Source organism: Sorex fumeus, unplaced genomic scaffold (assembly GCF_029834395.1).
Source record: "Sorex fumeus unplaced genomic scaffold, SorFum_2.1 ptg000055l, whole genome shotgun sequence".
Lineage (NCBI taxonomy): Eukaryota > Metazoa > Chordata > Mammalia > Eulipotyphla > Soricidae > Sorex > Sorex fumeus.
The window spans coordinates 17,477,186-17,496,553 of NW_026606112.1; the positions used below are offsets into that span (position 1 = coordinate 17,477,186).

Below are 19,368 nucleotides of genomic sequence, written 5' to 3' on the forward strand. Positions count from 1 at the left end.
GGAAGAGGGCTGGGAAAAACTGGAGTGTTGAAAGAAAAGATTGAAATGGCCAAGCAGAAGGGGAAAGGAATGTAATAAAAGCATGCATGAAATAGAGTCACCAGAAAATCAGGATCATTCGAAGGAATGGTGTTTATCCAATTCAATATCATCCAAAGTTAAAGTGGTGGGAAAAATATAAAAGACCTGCCTTGGAGAAAATTTATTTTTCTAAGCCATGCAGAATGAAGCAAATAATAATAGGCTGTGATCAATGACATACAGAACAGAAATGGGGAAAAATAAACCCCAAGATTTTTCCAGCTTGAGCTGAGTCTATTAATCAGGGAAGGTGTCCTGTGATGAGGGCCAGCGTCTCGGTCATGGGAGCGATTGGATGACAGGAGTACTGGGAGGGGAGCTGGGAATGTGGAGCAGGGAAAGCTTTGAAGGTCAAGCTATTTGCACTTTGGGTTGTGGGAGAAGGGCCTGGGAAAGCCTTCTGGGATGTGGGCCGGGGAGGGATGGAGAACTCTGCCCAGCATTGGCATTCTAGGTGAATTGTGGTGAAGAGAGGAGGAGGCAGAAAAATGGAAGAGTCACAGTAGAGACAGCCTTAGTAAGCAGAGATTTTCTGAGGAGGGTGGGGGGCGGGAAGTGGTGATTTCTGAAGAGATATTTATGAGAGTAGGTCAGGAAAACTGACAAGGAGGCAGACATTGAGCATGCTGGGACAGAGACGTTTACACGTATCTCTGTGAACGAGGGAGGCGAAAATCTAGGGGCAAGCAAGCAAGTGGCAAAAGTTATGGAGAAGCGTCAAGGTGGAAAGTTGTAGCTATTATTTTTGTGGCCTCTAGCTACAAGAGCTAACAGGTGAAGAGAGTCTAGCGACCCAAAGAGGGGAAAATGTCATTTTAACATTTTTGTCAGGTAGGCAATTTAAAAATAAACTTGAATTCAATATATACTACTAATGCTAGAGGTTGTGTTATAACGATGTAAAAATGCCTGCTTTCTCGTTGCAGTTTTTTTTCCTTCTTAAAAGTATATTGTAGGGAGCTAGGAACCATATATAGAAGAGACCTATGTGACTGTGACATCAGCCCCGCAAAGTGATTGAAAACATACCATGAGTTTGCCCTCCAGAATTAACACCCTAACCTATGTCAGGGACTCACTATTATCCTAATACTCGCTTTTGGATTCTGTCCAGTCCCATTAGCGATTCCCATGTTGATTGCTCTGTTACTCGTGAATGTTAATTGGCTTCTAAATCTCTTTGGATGTTCAGATGCTTGGGGGGAAAATCTGACTGGTGAAGGTGTGAGATTTATTAATGTGCAAGAAAACAAGGAATCTGTTTAGAGACCCCAGTGAAGTGTCTGTGACTTGAGATGTCATAAACAGGTGATGATGTGGCAGCTTTCTTTGTTTGTCTGTCATATGTTGATGGTGTGACCAAAGGAAGCGGGGGGGGGGGGGGGGCAGAGATGGTTCTCAATGATACCTGTGGTCTGTCCAGAATTGACATGCTTGTAGACATAGTTAGATAACCAGCTCTTCTCTCTCAGATCCCTACTTGCTTAGTTTGAAATTACCTTGCTACCTTAGAGATAAGCTTATACTTAGAAAATGCAGTTAAGTCAAAACCCATAAAAATCAGTATGATTTGATCCACCACATTTTTTTTTCTTTTTGGGTCACACCCAGTGATGCTCAGGGCTGACTCCTGGCTCTGCACTCAGGAATCACTCTGGTGATGCTCAGGGGACCATATGGGATGCTGGGAATCATATGGGATGCTGGGAATTGAACCCGGGTGGGCCACGTGCAAGGCAGACGCCCTACCCACTGGCTATCGCTCCAGCCCGATCCACCACTATTTGGGTCTCTTTAGTTTCTGAACCAGAAAGATACTTGGAGGGAAGCTTCCTTCGTTTACTCAGGAAACAAAAGGAGGCATATAGCAGACAGGTTCATAGAACTGCTCATAGGACCAGGTAGGGAGCTAGGTTATCAACTCTTGCTCCTGTGTCCTTCAAGAGAAGGAAGATTGGCAATTTTCATTCCATGGAATATGTGTAGAGTTTTCTTCTCTTTGGGTGGAAAAAATCCATTACATCTTTTTACCAATATTTAGTAATTGGTGATGATAACAATATTGCATAGAGATTATTGCAAAGGAGACATAAGCAAAGAGCAAAGTATTCAGTTCAGTGTTGCAATTCATTTGTTCAGCCACTATCAGTGGAGTCCCTTGGTGCTGGGATTTAGTAATGCACAGAAAAGTCTCTGCTTTCGTGAAGCTTATATCTTAGTGAGAGACTTAGAAAAACAAGTAAAGAGATGATCTTAAACTGTGTTGGAGTGAACATTACGAATAAATAGGAAAAACAGCAGTGGCACGGGGAGAAAAAACTTGCAGTTATTTTTAAATCAATTTATTTTTTGTATTGTCACTGTGAGATACAGTTTCAAAATTTTCATGCTTGAGTTTCAGTCCTACGATAATCGAACACCCATGCGTCCACACCAGTGCACATTCTCCATCACCAGTGTCCCTGGTATACACCCCACCCAACACCCTTTCCAACCCTCCCCCTGCCTCTATGGCAGACAATTTCCCCCATTGTCTCTCTCTACTTAGGAGCATTATGGTCTGCAATATAGGTACTGAGAGGCTACCACGTTTGGTCCTTTATCTACTTTCAGCACACATCTCCCATCCCAAATGTTTAAATCAAGTTTTTAATTGAAAATTAAGTTTTAGGAATGCAGCACTATAATTCCGCATCTTTCCATACCATTAAGATACTACCAGCAGTTTCCTTTTATCATCCTCCAATTGACACCTTCACCCACTTTAGTTTTTCTCATTCCTCTTGGCCTTCTGGATATCACTCCTTTGCTTTTATAATAGAAAAAAATGGTTTTTACTTTAGTTTTGTTTCTTTCTAATTCACTTATGAGTGAAACCGCATATTTTCTTTCTATGATTTCTTTCACTTAGCATGATGCCCTCTAGATTTATCAATATTGCTGTGAATGGCAAACTTTCGCATTTTGATATTTTAAATATATGCATAGTATTCTGTTTTGCTTAAATATGTCTTCTTTAATCACACATCTGTCATTAGGCATTTAGATTATTTTCCTAATGCTGACTATTGAAAATAAATGCTGCCAAGAACAAAGGAATGCACATATCTCTTCAATTTGTGTTTTTCTACTCTTTTGATACATTTACTTCCCTTAAGCAAAATAACTGTGTCATATGACATTTCCATTCCTAGTTTTTGAGGGTAAGGGAATCTACATACTGTCTTTCATAATGTCTTCCCTGGTTCTACACATAAAATTTCCTTTACCTTCACAACCACCCCAACTCTTTTTTTCTTATCTTTCGATATTAATGACTCTCACTCATGTCAGGTGATATATCATTGTGGTTTTGATCAGAACTGCAATCATTTTTGAGAATATTTCCAGAATAGCCTATATATTCTTACTCTCGAGAGTGATATCCCTGACTTGCCAAGAGTATCCAGAAATCATCAGATCATTCCAGAGGTGTTTAGATCAGAGTAGTTGTCACTGTACCAAAATTATTGACTCATAAAATGATGTTTGTTGGTGAAAATATCTGTAAAATACACCTTATGTGTCCTTCAAAAAAACCACAGATAGTGCTAAGTTTATATGTATACAGAAAACTAAATAAATATTGATTACTTGGTCACTGAATGAATAATTAGCCTGAAACTTGTAGAGAATTGGGGTATTCTTGAATGGTTGTTTAAATACACTCTTCTGTGGACTTTCAGTGTTGTACTTAATGCAGTATGTAATCGTGTTGATTTTTAGTTATGCACACCTGAAACTTACATAATGTTATAATTTAACTTTTCTTCAGTTAAAAAAAAAGAAAATTAAAGAAATAAAATATACCCTTCTAAAAATGCTGTTAATGAGATTGCTTCTCAGGCATTCTGATTTTCCTTGGAATAATTTTAAAAGACAAGTCCATATGTTGACATGTGAGCATAAGTATAACAAACTGAACAATAGTAGCATTGGTTTCAGGCCAGATTTTAGTTGGATGGTTGTATTTTGTCAGTCTAAGTTTTTCATCCCTGTTAAAAATGCTCTACTGAATATGGAAGGTTTCTTTTGTATTAAACAAATATTGGTATTGGGGTCATAAGACTATGGGGTCACATGTAGCAGTGTTTTACTCTGGGTAAAATGTGTTTAATACATTGACATGGTGGATATTATTAGACCCCAAGGGAAAGCTGGGTGGTCAAATTTCATTGTGATGGGAAGATGAAAACTGTGATTTTTGTCCGATTCCTGAATTTTCCCACTATAATTATTAACCAAGTATAATAATAACCAATTATTTATTCTTTTATTGCATTTCAATATCCCCAACTGCAAAGTGGGGGTAACACAAACTTACCCTCTGCCTTTCAGGTTTTTTGCGAAAATCAGTGAACTTATATTGGTAAAATTGGAGCCCCATGGATGAAGGGTACTTTGTAAGTATAACACATTATTGTCATGTTATATTCTGTTACTCCAACGTGCAAATACCACATGTCTGTTCTTGGTGAAATTCACAACACCTAGTTTTAAACCCAAATGGTAATCTGACTTTCTTGGAGGAATTTAATATTCCTGAGCTCTCTAATGTTTTCTCAATATTTTGGATAGAGAAAATTCTGACCTACTCTCTAAAATATTTAGGCAACATTACTAGACAACTTGAAAGAACGCATGTTTGCACATTGTGTAAAAATGTTGATATGTAAGGCATCTTCCTTCCCATCTTTCCCCCTACCTTTCCTTTCACCCTTTGTTTTTGAATTGTTTTTAACAATGTATTTTGAGCCATACGTTTGTGTCTCAGAGATATGGTTGGTTTCAGGAAGAGCGGAATGTTTCATGGAGGTGAACGATGCTTTGTTGGTGATGAATCAAAATGGACATCCCTTAGAAAAGTTGCTAAGTATTATTTCTAGATTTAAGCAGAAGGAAACTAACCACAATGGTGAACTCAGTGGGGAGGGGAGGGGAGGTGCACCCCTCCATGGGCTTGTGGCTTAGCTGTGGCCTCTTGTCCATAGAATGACCAAGAACTACAAGCCTCATCAAAGAACAGGTAAAAACTGTGTCCAATTCTAAAGCAACAGCATTACAGTTTTAATGGATTCCCCTCAGACCCCCCCGCAGCCCACCCCTCTGAATTAGACAACTTTCTATTTTGTTGGGTCAACCAATGCCATAGCATTGTGTGATCAACTGTATAACAGTTGCACAGCTCAATCCAGAATATTTTCAAAGGAGGAGCTAAAATTCTCTAAAGCCTCCTAACTTATAGAAACATTTAAAAAGGGGTCCAGCTACTTGTTTAAGCCTTTAAATGAGTATTTTGAGCATGGAAGGCTATAGGATCTGATGTCTGGAAAGCTCTGTACATGTGTCAGCTAGCCCTATTTCTTAGTTCTACGAGTTCTAGCTCACAGATGTCCATTAAGCTCTCGAGGAGGAATGTCTGGGAGGCTACTCTTTCCAATGCTTCATTGGGTTGAAAACAAATCCACCTGTATGTGTTCTCCTGCCTTGGGTTCTAGTTACACTGCCCATACTTATAAGGAGTAAGTCTTCCTTCTCGAGTATTAGGTTGTACTTCCCCAATCCCTGTAGAACAGTCTCTTGCTCAGTTTCAACTCCCTGAACAAATAGAACTCATAGACCCAGACTTCTAAACTCTGTACCCCTCTGGGCAAGCTCTCTCACTTCTTTATATCTTTCTTCTCAAGCAACACTGAGAATCTACCTTCTCCAGGCCCCATTCTGCATTTCAGAGTCAAGAGATCTAATCCAAGGTATGGAAGAGAATGACTTCGAAGAAATCTTCTGGAATCTCGTGCGCCCCTGAATTGGTGTGAATAACGAGACAGCCAAGCCCACATCTCTCTGTGCAGTGCATATGATTGACAGGGAGAAAGTTGTTTTGGTTAATAATACAATCTGCTTTCCTCCTGGAGACACAGCAGTAGCCTGCTAATTCGTTAGAAGTGAATTAAGGTTGTTTACCGATGTTTTAAAGTAACTGTCAGAGCGAAGAAAAAAAGAAGTTCATACTAAATGAGACCACTCACCTACTTCAGAGTTGCTGTTTATTTTAAGCTGAGTGCATAAATAATATATTGCGATAGGAAGGGTGATTTCAAGCATTAGAACACGAAGCCTCCTGTTTACTAACTGTCATTGGGCTGAAGAGAATTTAAACAGCTCTGAACCTTTTTGTCTGTGAATGCAAGGCATGAAATTAACTTTCATTTCGTAGTTAGCAGAAATCGTGATTAAGGCAGTCTTGTTGATGTGTCTTCTGCTGATCTGGGTTTCTTTTACTATGCAAGACAAGTAAGTCTTGGCAACCGAATGCTCCCTCTGCTTCGTAGAAACACCCACCCTCCTCTCTTCTTCCCTCCCTCTGCACAAACAAACAAGCAAGCAAGCACATAAACAGCAGGAATGTGTCTAGGCCGTTGAGTCATTCTCATTTCCTAGCTATGAAGTGGCATGATGGAAGAATACTAGACTAGGTTCCAGGATTTCTATCACAATCACCTTTTGGGTCTCAATTGCTTTGCCTCTGGAATGGGAAGATTAGCCTCAAGCATTCCACTAGGTTACAGTAACCCCGTATGGATAGCTAGGGGTATACCATAGCTAATACTGTTAAGACTGTGCTCTCGGAGATTTATGTGGAGGCACTCATTTCTGACAACCCTGTGGACGAGGCTCTCATCCCAGATTTTAGAAATGGGAAACCCAGGAAAGCTTTGTCTTCCAGCTAAAAGATCACAGATTGGGACTCAAGTATCAGGCAGGGGTGCTCCAGGGTTGCTGGTCTTACATCTTATTTGGTTGGGGACAGTTTTCTTGTATGACTGTGACTTTATTCATGCTCAAAAATGAGAACATCAGATCTGATAGCTCGAGGCCAAATTAAGCTTGAGAAAAATGCAGGTACAGTTCCTCTATGAGTAATTAGCAGGAAGGAGGGTTCCCTTTCGATGGGGAAGTAGCAGAGTGTATGGATTAATTATCCTGTATGTCTAAAGAGCCTGGTAATTCTTAGATGAAAAGCCCTAAGTGAAAAGACCTATTATTCATAATGCTTTTAGAAACAAGAAATTTGATTGACTCTTTACTCCTCTAAACTTAAAGTGTGGTTGCCTGTTTTGGAGTGTAGGTTGAGTGTTCCTCGATGAATCAAAAATGTATGGAATATTTAATTCTGCATGATTACATTTTATATTTTTCCAGGAAACTGTGACACACATGCGCATAAGAATATCATAGAATCCCTATGTTGTGATGAAATACTCTGGATTTTACAATCTGCTACTTAACCCTTTGGGATAAGATCCTTTATTAAGCAAGTGAACAAGAATTTGCGTTTGTGTTGAATCACTGAAAATATGTCATTTGGATAACTGCTTTTAAAATTCATATTTACATGATATTTATTTAAATTTCAAATGAGGAGAGAGCCTAGAATGAATAATGAAAACAAAAAAAATGTGAATTTGCAACCATTTTTCTTTGACGTATAAGTAAGTATGCATGCTGTGGAGAGAGGTCATACTTAAAAACTGGCGTGACAAAGAGTTAGGGGACCGGATTCATTTTGGATTTCTGAATGAAACAGTTCAAAAAAAAGGATCCTTTTCATAATCCCAGAAGAATGGACAGGCTCCTGAGAAGTCATCAGCTCAGGGAAATGTTATGTGTTCTGCACTTTAGCATTGTCAAAATCTTAGCAACTGCTGCTCTCCCCGAGCACTTGTTAATGCAGTAAGATAATTGCATCATTAAATACACGATGGAATTTCAATAATTGGAAACTTTGTTTTCTCATCACAATATGTAACTTGCTGATGTTGAAAAGCCTCGTGGCATTCAGAAAAGCCGGGAACATTCCTGAACCTCATGTCCTCTGCAGCCTTCTGCGGTTCAGAGACACTTCCCTTCCCTTTCAGGTTATTTTTAGTTGGTTATATTTAGACAAGGTGAAGTTAAGCAGGAAGTTCCCCAAAGTCTGATTTGCCTGCCCAGGCCACCAGAGTTGAGGATCGTTTTGCTAAAATCATCCCTGCTGCCCGTTGGATCTTTCCAGGTATTAGTGGGTGAAAAGCAAGTGGAAGAGGAACATTTTTTTTTTCGGAGCAGAGGAGCTTCTCTTTGGGAAAGAATGGTGAGGTAGCTTAGGGGAGTCACTTTTGAGCCAGGCTCCCTAGCTGGGCTCCTGGGTTGAACTCTGGCATGGCCTTGTTCTGTACTATATCACCCGTGGGAAAGGTACTTAGCCCCTCCTGCTGGCTCATCTAAATTTGGTTCGAGACTTAATTGCGGTATAAGAAAAGAGCTCAGAAAATACCTGGCAAGTTTGAGTAGTCAGTAAGGGTTAGTGTCTTGTATCATTTGGTCCTGGAGAAGACTTTCTGTTCATCAGAACTATGAATTCTTTGACTCTGAACAATATGTCGATGTGTGGCTTCATTCATTCAAGAAATACTGATTGAACACTTTATCAACACTTTATCACCATCCTGAATGTGAAAAAAAAATTCCACCATCCTGAATGTGAAAAAAAAAATCCAACAAAACCCAAACATGAGTAGTGATACTTATTTCCAGCCCTGGAGTAGTTCAATCAAACTGATAAAAAGAAACAGTAGACATGTAAATAGAGCACAATGATGATGGTGATGATGATGATGAAAATAAATTATTTTTAAGTAAGGTCTGGTATCTGCCAGTCAGGTACTTCAGCAAGGATTGGTTTCATATCATAGTGTTCCCTACAATCAACAAACAAGAATAAGCAAATGATCCAGAAATTGTTTTAAGATATTTTTTTGAGGGCCAGAGAGATAGTACAGGGGTTAAGGCACATGCCTGTCATCGAGCTAGCCCTGGTTCATTCCTGGGGCCATCCATAACGTCCAGGTAATCCTGAGCCTTGCAGAAACACATCCTTGCGTCTTTGTGTTGAATCACCAGCCCGATTGGTGGAGAATGGTTGAGAGTAGCCCTTGGAAGCTCCCATACTCCCCACTAAGTATACTTTCGTTGGAGAATTAAAGTGGTTTACTAGCAGAGAGAGAGAGTCAGTTTCTGACTGAGTGGTCCATGGCATGTAGTGGGGCTCAATGTTTGGAGGGTATATGGAGGATACTGGCTTTGTGTTCCCTCTCTCTGGCATTGCTACAGTTCCTCTGAAGGAGCAGGTGCAGCTGCTGTGCTGACTCTGAGGAGCAGCCCAGGGAAGCCTGCATCCCTGATGTGGAGAGTTGACGGCAGTTCATGCTCCTACCAATGCTGCCTTATAGTACACTTTGTATGCCCCTTTGGCCTTCAGCTGGTCCCTGTCGGTTAGTATTAGTTTTACATGGATGGCTATCCCTTATTTGTATATGTGTTTGAGCATTTCATCCCAACTTAATTTCCAAAGATGTCAGTTATGAAAGAGCTGAAATAAGTGTAAGGAATACTCTGGACATCAACCCCTATTCATTAATCACCACCATTTGATCTCTTAGACCATACGTCACTTTATAGTGACTGTTTTTTCTTGGTCTCCATACACGAGAGAAATTATCTCTCCCATAGACTATCATATTCCCTATTTCTAGTACATACATTACATTGACTTCCTAAATTATGCATTTCAAAAGTACAAATTTTGGATGAAAAGGTCAAAAAGGAAATTAAAAAAACTTTGCTTAAACCCCTCTTTTTTTTTCAAATTTAAGAACTGCTGCTATAACCGAAAACTATTAATATACTAACATATTTAGAATGTGACCAATAGAAGATGCCTAAAATTTTAAAGGTTAGAAAGTTTTTCTGGATGCACTGACATTCTCTTTCACATAGAAGAGAATTTTTTGAAAAGGCAAATTCTCTTGGCTATTATTTTTCTGAGAGATTTTTCGAAAGTGCATGGCAGTTTAGCTCCTAATAACAGTGAGGTCATCGTTTTCCGTGTTAAGAATATTAACCTAAGGGGTGACTTTGCAAATATAATCCAGAGGCTATTTATAAATTTGATGATATGCTCTCAAATAAAAGGGAATGCACACTTGACTTTGGACTGACAAAGTTACCCAGAAAAAGTTTTTTTTTCTAATCCTTGTTAATGTGTAAAAGAAAATAAAGGATGTGATTGTAAAAATTTGGCACATGCTGCCAGAGGCTCAACATTAGGGTTTGGAAATATTTTCTATGGAATTTAGGGAGGATCATTGGAATCTGGATTATATGAGGAGGGATCTCAGGGCCACCCTCGATGGTGGTGATGGGAATTCCAGGCAAGAGATAAAAGTGCTGCAGGATCTGGCCCCTTGCTCACGGTCCATTGGAATCACCCTGATGCTGAATGCTGCTTTGTCTTGGCTTCTGCCTGCTCTTTGGTCTTTAGGAAAATGTTCTAAAGCACAAAAGAGTTTGAAAACCTCAGTGTTGTGGCTAGGAGATGAAATAGGAAAATTGCATCCAGTAGTGTTGGTGGTAGTGAGAAATGATAGCTGTCACCTTGCAGGGAAGAAGAGGTCAGGAAAACCATGAAAAGCAGATGTGAGAACTAAAACACACACATACAGTCTGGTGGTGCTCAGCAAGGGCACAGCCCACGCAGAGCCTGAGGCAGAAACTTGAGTGACTGCTAGTCCTTAATCCAGAGGTTCTGACTCAGCAGACCCTGGGAGGGGCTCAGGAATCTGGTATCTAACACTCACTCTGTGGCACACAGAGAAAAACTACCCTAAGGTCAGGTTTATGCCATAAAGTGTGGCAGTATTTAGTGCTGATCAAGAAGACTGGCGTTGTAAAGGAAATAAGAAATTCAATTCAGAATAATGTAACATTTCCCCCACATCCATTTTAGAGCAATTTCCTTCTAAAATGTTGAGAATAGAAAAGATTATCCTAAATGACAGAGGAGAGAGGACAGCTAAGTAGTTTTGTTATGAAGTGGAGTTTACAGATCCAGTGAGAGTGGGAAGATCTCATGTCCGGGTGAGAGCTGGACTGGGGTCTTCCCTTGCCCCACCCTGCCCCATCCACACCCCAATAAAAAAACCAACAGACAACACTTTAGTGCTCTCCTTCCTGCCTTCCTAAAAATCTTTACATTTCATTCCGAGAGGTGGAGGCAGAAGTCCCCCATTTATTAAGCATCCATTCTTTTCAATGGCTCAATACTTTGTGAACGTCATCAATTTTTTCTGCACTCTTTGACCCTATGTGCTTCAAGAGTTCAAGCACATTCCTTCAAGACTTACACTTGGAAAGTGAGTGTGAGGATCTGAATTCAGGTTGCAGGTCTGTACGCACAGCCATGAAGTCAGGAGATCCATCTGCCAGGTCAACCAAGATGGTGGTTCAAAGCAAAGATTCTAGGATGTGATGCTCATCATATCCTCGAGTGCTGGGGGGATACTGATGGTATTTGGGGGCTTCCAGGCCCACACTTGATGACTCTCGGACCCTTACTGTTGTTTCACTTAGCAAGGCTCAAGGCATGTCATGCTAGGGATCAAACTAGGCTCGGGGTCTTCCTCAGACTCTAATCCCTGTTCTACTTCTCTGGCCCATGTATTTCTCTTTATGCTGCTACTCTCCCAGGTTTTGCAATTTTTTAGTGGGTTTCTGCACCTCCCCCTTCGTTAAATCAACTTTAGCCCATTGGGGATCTCAATTATCAGCCCATCTCCACCTAAAAGGATGACTTCTTTTCTGGGCCAAGAGTCTATCTTCATAGCTCGAGTCCCCAAGTGGTAGCGAATGCCACTGCCCTCAGCAAGTTCAGAAAGGGAAGCTGTTCCCAGTGTTCCCAGTAGGGGCTGCTGTGAAGGTCCTACCACTGAGGCCTCACTAGTGTCCCCCAAACCTGGAAAGACAGTGTCACAAGGATGAGCAAATCGAATTCATTAAACCTTCTGGTTTTGGATGGTTCGAGGAGTGAGGGATTCTAGTTTTCACTTGTCAAAAGCTAAAAGGGAGGGGGTAGGGGAGCATGAGTGAAACTTTATAGTCACTTTTCCTCCCTGTCTGTTCCTAGTGGTTATTTATATCTGGGAAGTTTCCATTGGGATTTAGTTCAGGATATAGATTTGGCAGGGTGGCTTTTGCACTCCTGGGTGACATTTGACAGACTGCAGGCCAAGCAGGATGGATTTCTAATATCGATGGATGGATTTGGGAGCCAAGTGTTGGGATTACACTGTATTATAAAGCAGATTTATTGATCTGGATCTAGAAGTGTTCCATCGGCTGTCAATATCAGATCTGTATCGATATATTTGATTAATTAGGGCCCCTACCCTGATCCTTTGCTTTACTTGCTTTATTAACTCCACTTGGCAATAACAATAAAAAAAAAACTCCAGGTGGTGGAATTGTGAGTCGCTGATTGCACTCATCCTGTGCACAGCTGACCTTAGGGCCTGTCCCTGTCATCCTGCATGTGTTAGAACCATCCGGAACTGCTGTGCCTGACTTCCTCACCCCAAGTAGACATTCCCTGCAAGGTTAGATTTCGTAGCAGCCTCTTGCATTAACCTTGAGACGCTGTGCCCAGGCCGTAGGCAGGATCTTCATTTTCCAGATGAAGAAATTAAGGCAGTGTGTGGTTAAATGAGCTGCCCAAGGCCACATGGTAAATCTCAAGTGCAGCTGGGATCTAAGCAGAGGTGTCATGGTTCTTGAACGAGGAGAGGGCATTTTCCTTCTCTGTGGTTGCAGAGTAAGACTTGAATTTGCATAAAGCTTCCCAAGAATGCACTTTCTCTCCAGGTGTGGAGAAGCAGCCACCTTTTGAGTCTTTGGAGTAAGGAATCTTGGTCCTCTCTGAAAAGCAGATGGTTCAAAAGGTGCTTTATTTGGACTTTGTAGCCACACACTGAGGTTGTGGATTTTCTAGAGCTCACTGGATGCCGAGTTTTATGAGATCATTGTTATTATACATAGATATCTTTTGGAGGATTGAATATTCCCAATTAGGTGTGAGGTTATACCTATATTATATTTAGATATCTGAATGCCTCTATATGAATAGGACATGCAATGGATGCCATAGTTCTTCTCCCTAAAGTGCTTGCATTTTTCTTGGTGGGCACAGCTGAAAGCTACACTGTGTTCCTAAATCCCTTTATCTGAGGGCCAGTAGAATTATTTGGTCAGTGAAATAAGCCCTGTGATCCTACTTGTGAGGCCACAGCTCAAGCTCGGTATTAATGAATGATTGCCTGAAGCTAAATAAGCACACTGTACGCACTCAGCCAGTTCTGACACCTGCCTAGAACAGGGTCAACAAGGGTGTCTGAACTTGTGTGTGCCATGAGTTCTGGTATAATTCTGAATGTGGACTTCAATGTTTTGGTGAAAATTATGTTATTTTACTTTTGAGTCCCTTCTGGAACATTGAGTTAAAGTGACTTTGGTCTGTCATCACTAAGGTGAGAAACCAACTAGGAACAATTATCTGGTAAAATATTGCAAAACATTTATGAACTAACTAAAATGCTTGGGAGATAAATGGAATTTTATCCAGGAAAACCTTTAAAAATATAACCTCTTTGGTTAGAAATGCACTTTGAAGTATATCATGGAAACAGACTTGTACTGTCAGTTTTCATGTACAAGATATAACTTAAGTTTTCCTTTTTAGATGCTGTGGTCATCCTGAGGACCAAAGTGTTTTGTATTTGCTGTTGTTTGCCCTTTTTTTGTTTTTAAATTTTTGTAGTTTGAGGACAGCCGCGATAGCACAGTGGTAGGGCGTTCACCTTGCATGCAGCCGGCCCGGCCGAGCCGGGTTCAATTTCTTCACCCCTCTTGGAGAGCCTGGCAAGCTACTGAGAGTATCTCGCCCGAACGGCAAAGCCTGGCAAAGTACCCGTGACAAATTCAATATGCCAAACACAGTAACAATAAGTCTCTCAATGGAGATGTTACTGGGCCCGCTCAAGCAAATCGATGAATAACGGGAGGACCGTAGTTTGAGGAGATATAGGGAATTAGTGATATAGGTCGTTAGCAGGAAAGTTTTGACTGGTTTATTTCAAAGGTCAGTTAATGAGCACATTTCCCACAATCTTATTTGCACCTTTTGTCCCAGGGAAGATTGTGTAATAGTTTGCTTTTGCTCTCTCTCTTCTACTCCCTCAATAGATGTTTCTTGAGACTCAAAGAAGGAAGTCGATTTCACCTGAACATATTGTTAGAAGTGTGGAATTCCCCTAGAGGGTCAGGTATAATTGGTGAGAAATGGCTTCTAAGAATTTCTATTTCTAATAAGCTTTTTCTAACAAGCACCCTAACAAGCTTATTAGAATCTTTATTTCCCACAAGCAGGTGTGTGGGATGGCCACACTTTGGGAAACTGTGTTAAAGGGAGGGGCGCAGGCTCCAGCCCAGGGCACACGGATGATGCTATCCAGGAAAGTTCTCTTCATTCCAGAGGTTGGTTTTGTAGGTGAAGAGCTGACAGCTTTAGTCAAGGGACAACCAATTATACCATCTAGTAGGACATTCAAATCAAGTGTCTTCTCACCCCCAAATGCTCAAGTTTATGAGCGTTTACTGAAGATTTTTATTTGGGATTCCCAGGAGCTGAATGACAAATAACTTAATATGGCTCACTGGAAAAAAATTTTGCTATGGGAACAGCATCATTTTAAATAGAAGGGATATTTCTTTAATGTGAAGGCTATATTAGCTGATTGATTTTTATCAGGGAGTCTATGAGGAAGAAAATAATGACTCCAGAAAAATATTACATAAGAGGTGTTCTCCTAGCTTCTTGTATATGAGTTGAAAAAGTACTCTTTAAAAATCTTGTATTATTCTGTCAAATAGAGGAATTATTTACCATTCTTTCATTACTTTTAAAGCAACAACACTAATATGAGCGTAAGAGGGAGAGAGAGAGAAAGAGAGAGAGAGAAAAATAGTGTGTGTGTGTGTGTGTGTGTGTGTGTGTCTCTGTGTGTGTCTGTGTGTGTGTGTTCGCACACATGGCTGGTGGGTGGATATCAGCAAACAAACCATGAACTAATAATAAAACAACAAATTAGCAACAATTTAATTAAGCATAATTTATGTCAAAGTATCTGAATAGGGATATGATTACATAATTATATGTAAAAACTTGAGGGAAAGAATAGACATTTTCCTTTTTCTTATATTCCGCCCCACGTCCTGCTGTTGTCCAGCAGCTGTTTCTGAAGCCGCCCAGCTGGGTCATGACTTGGACCAAAGCTCTCCCCGGAGAACAGCGCATGTGAGCTGGCCTGCTGTCAAGCTGCATGTGGTCCTCGCCCCAACAAATGAGTAAATCAGAGCTGGAAGTTGCAAATGGGCCTCAAATTAACTTCTGTGAGTAGGGAATGAGCCTGGCAGAGGGTCTGGCTGGGTGAGAGCGCCCTCTCTCAGCAGATGAATCAAGGAAACGATGACAGTTAAGGCAGGGGAGGCAGGCAGGGAGCTCTAGAGTTTCCACAGGGCAGAATTCCTGGGTAGAAAACGTCCCGTTCCAAGAGGCCCTGAATCAGCAAGCTCAGCGCCTGTTGTATTGCATGTGGGTTTCACCCCCATGACACAAGCCTCTGGTTATCTGACCTGGCCTAAAATAAGATGTTCTGATGCTTTATGAGCTCCAGGATACCCAGGCCAGGGACATAAGCAACCTTGGGGGCCCCTGTATTTGATCACTTAAGCACCCATGAACTACCTGTTTCTAAATGGGGTAAAGCGATTCCCCTCTCTCCCTACCCCCAGCCCTGTGTTATTCGCTAAGGCACAATTCAGCTTGTTGCATCATCTCTGAGGCTGATTTCCATGTCATGTGATCCAGCTGTTGACTGCTGCAGTGTAGGGCTCTCTATTAGTTTTCTCTCTCTCTCTCTCTTGCTTTCTTTCTTCTCATCCTTCCCCAGCTGATTCTGAAAAAGAGCTCTGCCCTATTCAGAGATCTTTCAGCATATCAACAAGTATCAACAAGCTGTTGTTGTTTTTTTAGCACAGGTCACAAGTAGGTGGCACAAAGCTCATGTTCCATAATGACAGGAGAATCAAGGTGAGAGTGATAGAACAGTGGTTAGTGTGTTTATTTTGCATGCAGCTGACTCAGGTTCCATCACCAATCCCTCACATGGTCCCTTGAGCCCTGCTAGGAGCGACTTCTGAACACAGAGCCAGGAGTAAGCCTTGAGCACAGCTGTGTGTAGCCCCCCATCAAAAACACAACAAGATGAGCTGAGAAAACCTAATGTGGAGTTTCTCAGCTTTGGCACATTTCGTATTTTAGACTATTTCTATTTTGTTGTTGATGTAGGGCTTTTCTGTGAATTATACAATGTTTAGTACATCACTCGCCTTGATTCACTAGATGCCAATAGTACCTATCTATTGTGTCTGTCAAAATTGTTTTCAGATACTCCTGCACGTTCTCTTTGGAACAACACCATCATTATCCCTAGTTGACCCAGTATGAGAACTCACTGGGTCTTTAATTGAAAAATTCCCCCCCCCCCCAACTCTCTGGTCTTGCACTGATGTGTTTATTAGGTCTTGATACGGAGGCAGAAAACTTGGGTTTGAATCCTGGCTCCAATCCGAATTGTCACCAACTGGGTGCAAAATATTTACTTAGCTGATCTAAGTTTTTAATTTTCCACTTATTTAATTAGAATAATAAATTGAAAAATTAGTGAACTAATAATATATAAAGGCTCTGAGACATGCTCCAAAATTAAGGAGGGAAATCTATGAAAGATGATTGTCAACTTAGACAAAAGAAGTAAAAGGCTGGTCCTGTGGGGCCCTTTTATCATGCGTTGCTCAAAACTGGTTTTGTTTTTTCCTGCCTCCATCCCCTAATTGTTCTTACATTCCAGAAACTGACTAATTATGCCCATCAACATGAAACTGAAAGAACAGAAAGAGAATGGCAAGGGGGACGGAAGAGAACAGTTTCCTGGTGGGATCATTCTATTAGGAAGCCCCATGAAGAGGCGTGGGCAATGCACTTAGCTTCTTGAATGTGAAAATATAGAAAGATTGTAAAAGCAAAACCTCAACAGGCCATTAATCTGAGCCTCGCTCTGCACTCAACAAATGCCAAATCCACCTTGTGGTTTTTGCTCTAGGAGAAAGTGAAATCGCTTTCCTTATTCAGGAATGAGGGTGACAAATGTTAAATTTGTTTTCTTAGGAAGCAGCTGAGAAAACAGTCAAAATGATTCCATGTGACTAGCACAATTTTCTGCCTGGGTCTTCAAAGTCTGAGTCCCCCTTGTGTTTTATCTACATTTAAAAATAAGGAGCAGGCTAAGAGTGAGAAGCAGACATCACACAGTGAGTTAAGACTATAATCTTTGACATCTCTCTCAGCCATCACACGCATATTTTACAGAGATTCTCAAAGCTGCCCCTTTCCAACAATTAAGAGAACTTTGATTAAAAACAAAACAAAATATCTCCTCTTCTCATTGTCCTGCATGCTTCCTTCTGCGGGGTTGCAATTACATGTTTGTTTTGCAGTTCCCTCTTCTAAATTTAGGTCTCCCCTCTTTCTGGTCTCTTTGAAAAAGCTATGAGAGATCATCATGTTTATGAGCTGCATTCATTCTCGATCATTCCTCATGAAGTTCACCTGTCCTCTCTGTGAATGGTTTTAGAGATGGGGAGTTCACTGTTTGTGAAGGAGCATCTTCAAGTCTGAGCCACACATATTGTTAGAGATGTGAACTAGCCCCTTCTCTCTGCACTCAGTATTCCTTCAGCAAGTGCATCTTATGAACCCTCTGTATGTCAGTGCCTACGTTGGGTAAAAATAATGCTGTCTTCTAGGATCCATGATTGTGGTCATGATTTCATTTCAAAGAATTCATTGATAACAGTCAACAAACATCTACGAGTAACTTTGATGAACCAGGTAGCCTGTTAGAAGGTGGAAGTACAAAGGAACAAAAAGGCCAACCTCATCCTCAATGGGACTCACAACCTAATAGAAAAGAAAAGGCATTAATCACATTTCCTTTAAGGGAGATAACACAGGGGTTAAGGTGATTGCCTTGCTTGCAGCTGACCCTGCTTCCAGTCAATCACTGGTACCAGGTATGCTTCCCTGAGCACTGGTAGGGGTCACTTCTGAGCCCAGACCCAGGATTGCTCATCAACACTGCTGGCATACCTGTCCCCCACCCCAAAGTTCACCTTTATGAGCAAGTAAGATTGCAAACGCTTTGCAAAAAAGAGGAAGGGGTCTAATTCTATGTAAATGTGACTATAAAACCAGACTAAAACGTTTTGAATGGAAAGGGGGGAACTGGAACATTCTCTCCCACCAGACAGGCTGTTTACTCTGTGCTGTAAATGATGGCAGAGTCGTGAGTGAGGGCCTGGGGTTAGCAGAGGAGAGGAGGCCTAGCACCCTGACTTGAGGCTATAACAGGAGCAGGTGTGGGGACAGATATGATGGAGGCCAGTGGGGCTGGCACTCAGACATCCCTGCTTGGGCGAGATCAGCAGGGCCTGAGCTGCTGCAGTTTCATCTGTGGCATGAGTAAGATCCTTAAGCGGGATTTGAAGAGACAGGCAATCAAATGGGCAGTCTCTGTCATGGTCGGGTATGACCCACAAGCATCGTGTCTGGAGAGGACCAACTGAGATAAATATTATAAGAGAGCAGAAGATGGAGAGACAGATCTGGCTGCGGAGACCACAACACACTTTGGTGACATCTGAATCCTCGTGAAATCAGATGGGCATCTTCCGGGGATGCAGGCAGGAAAACTACAGCTTCACCAGAAGCAGACCTGAAGTCTTAGAGGATTCATCCAGAACAGTGATTCATCCTTCGTAGGCGGGAGCACAGGGCCAGAATTGATGGTGAGTGTTGGGACTTGAGGTTGCGCTGTGAGATCACCTTCTGGCCAAGAGTCCTGCTGGTGGTTGCTGAGTTGTTGGGCTTCATTCTGAAGAGGAGTATTTTGAGGGGAGCTGTGAGAGATTTTGAGATCCCCAGCTGCAGTGTTAGATGAGTCACTTGGCTGCTGTGCAAAGGTGGAGGCTGGAAGTCAGAACATCGATGTGGGCTGCGTAGTCAGGATGAGGAATAAAGAGATCAAGAGATCCCCCCCCCCCAGAGTAGCAATGTGGGCTGGTGCTGTGTGTGTGTGAGTGTGTGTGTTTGTGAGAGAGAGAGAGAGAGGGAGAGAGAGAGAAGGAAGGGAAAAGGGAGAGAGAGAAAGGGAGAAAGGGAGAGAGGGAGAGAAAGAGGAAGGAAGAGAGGAGGAGGGA

The 19,368-nt window shown here is 41.5% G+C and overlaps 1 protein-coding gene across 4 annotated transcripts in view; it reads left to right on the top strand.

Moving 5' to 3' along the window:
* PPARGC1A (PPARG coactivator 1 alpha) overlaps positions 1–19,368 on the top strand; it is a 705,257-nt gene that overhangs the window by 224,453 nt on the left and 461,436 nt on the right. For 3 of the 4 annotated variants that reach the window (XM_056125625.1, XM_056125627.1, XM_056125626.1), the window contains exon 2: positions 4,459–4,523. In XM_056125625.1, the coding sequence (XP_055981600.1) occupies positions 4,506–4,523 (18 nt within the window). In that variant the 5' untranslated portion in view covers positions 4,459–4,505. Of the gene's footprint in view, positions 1–4,458; positions 4,524–19,368 lie in introns of those variants that run through there. The other variant, XM_056125623.1, reaches the window with a different exon arrangement.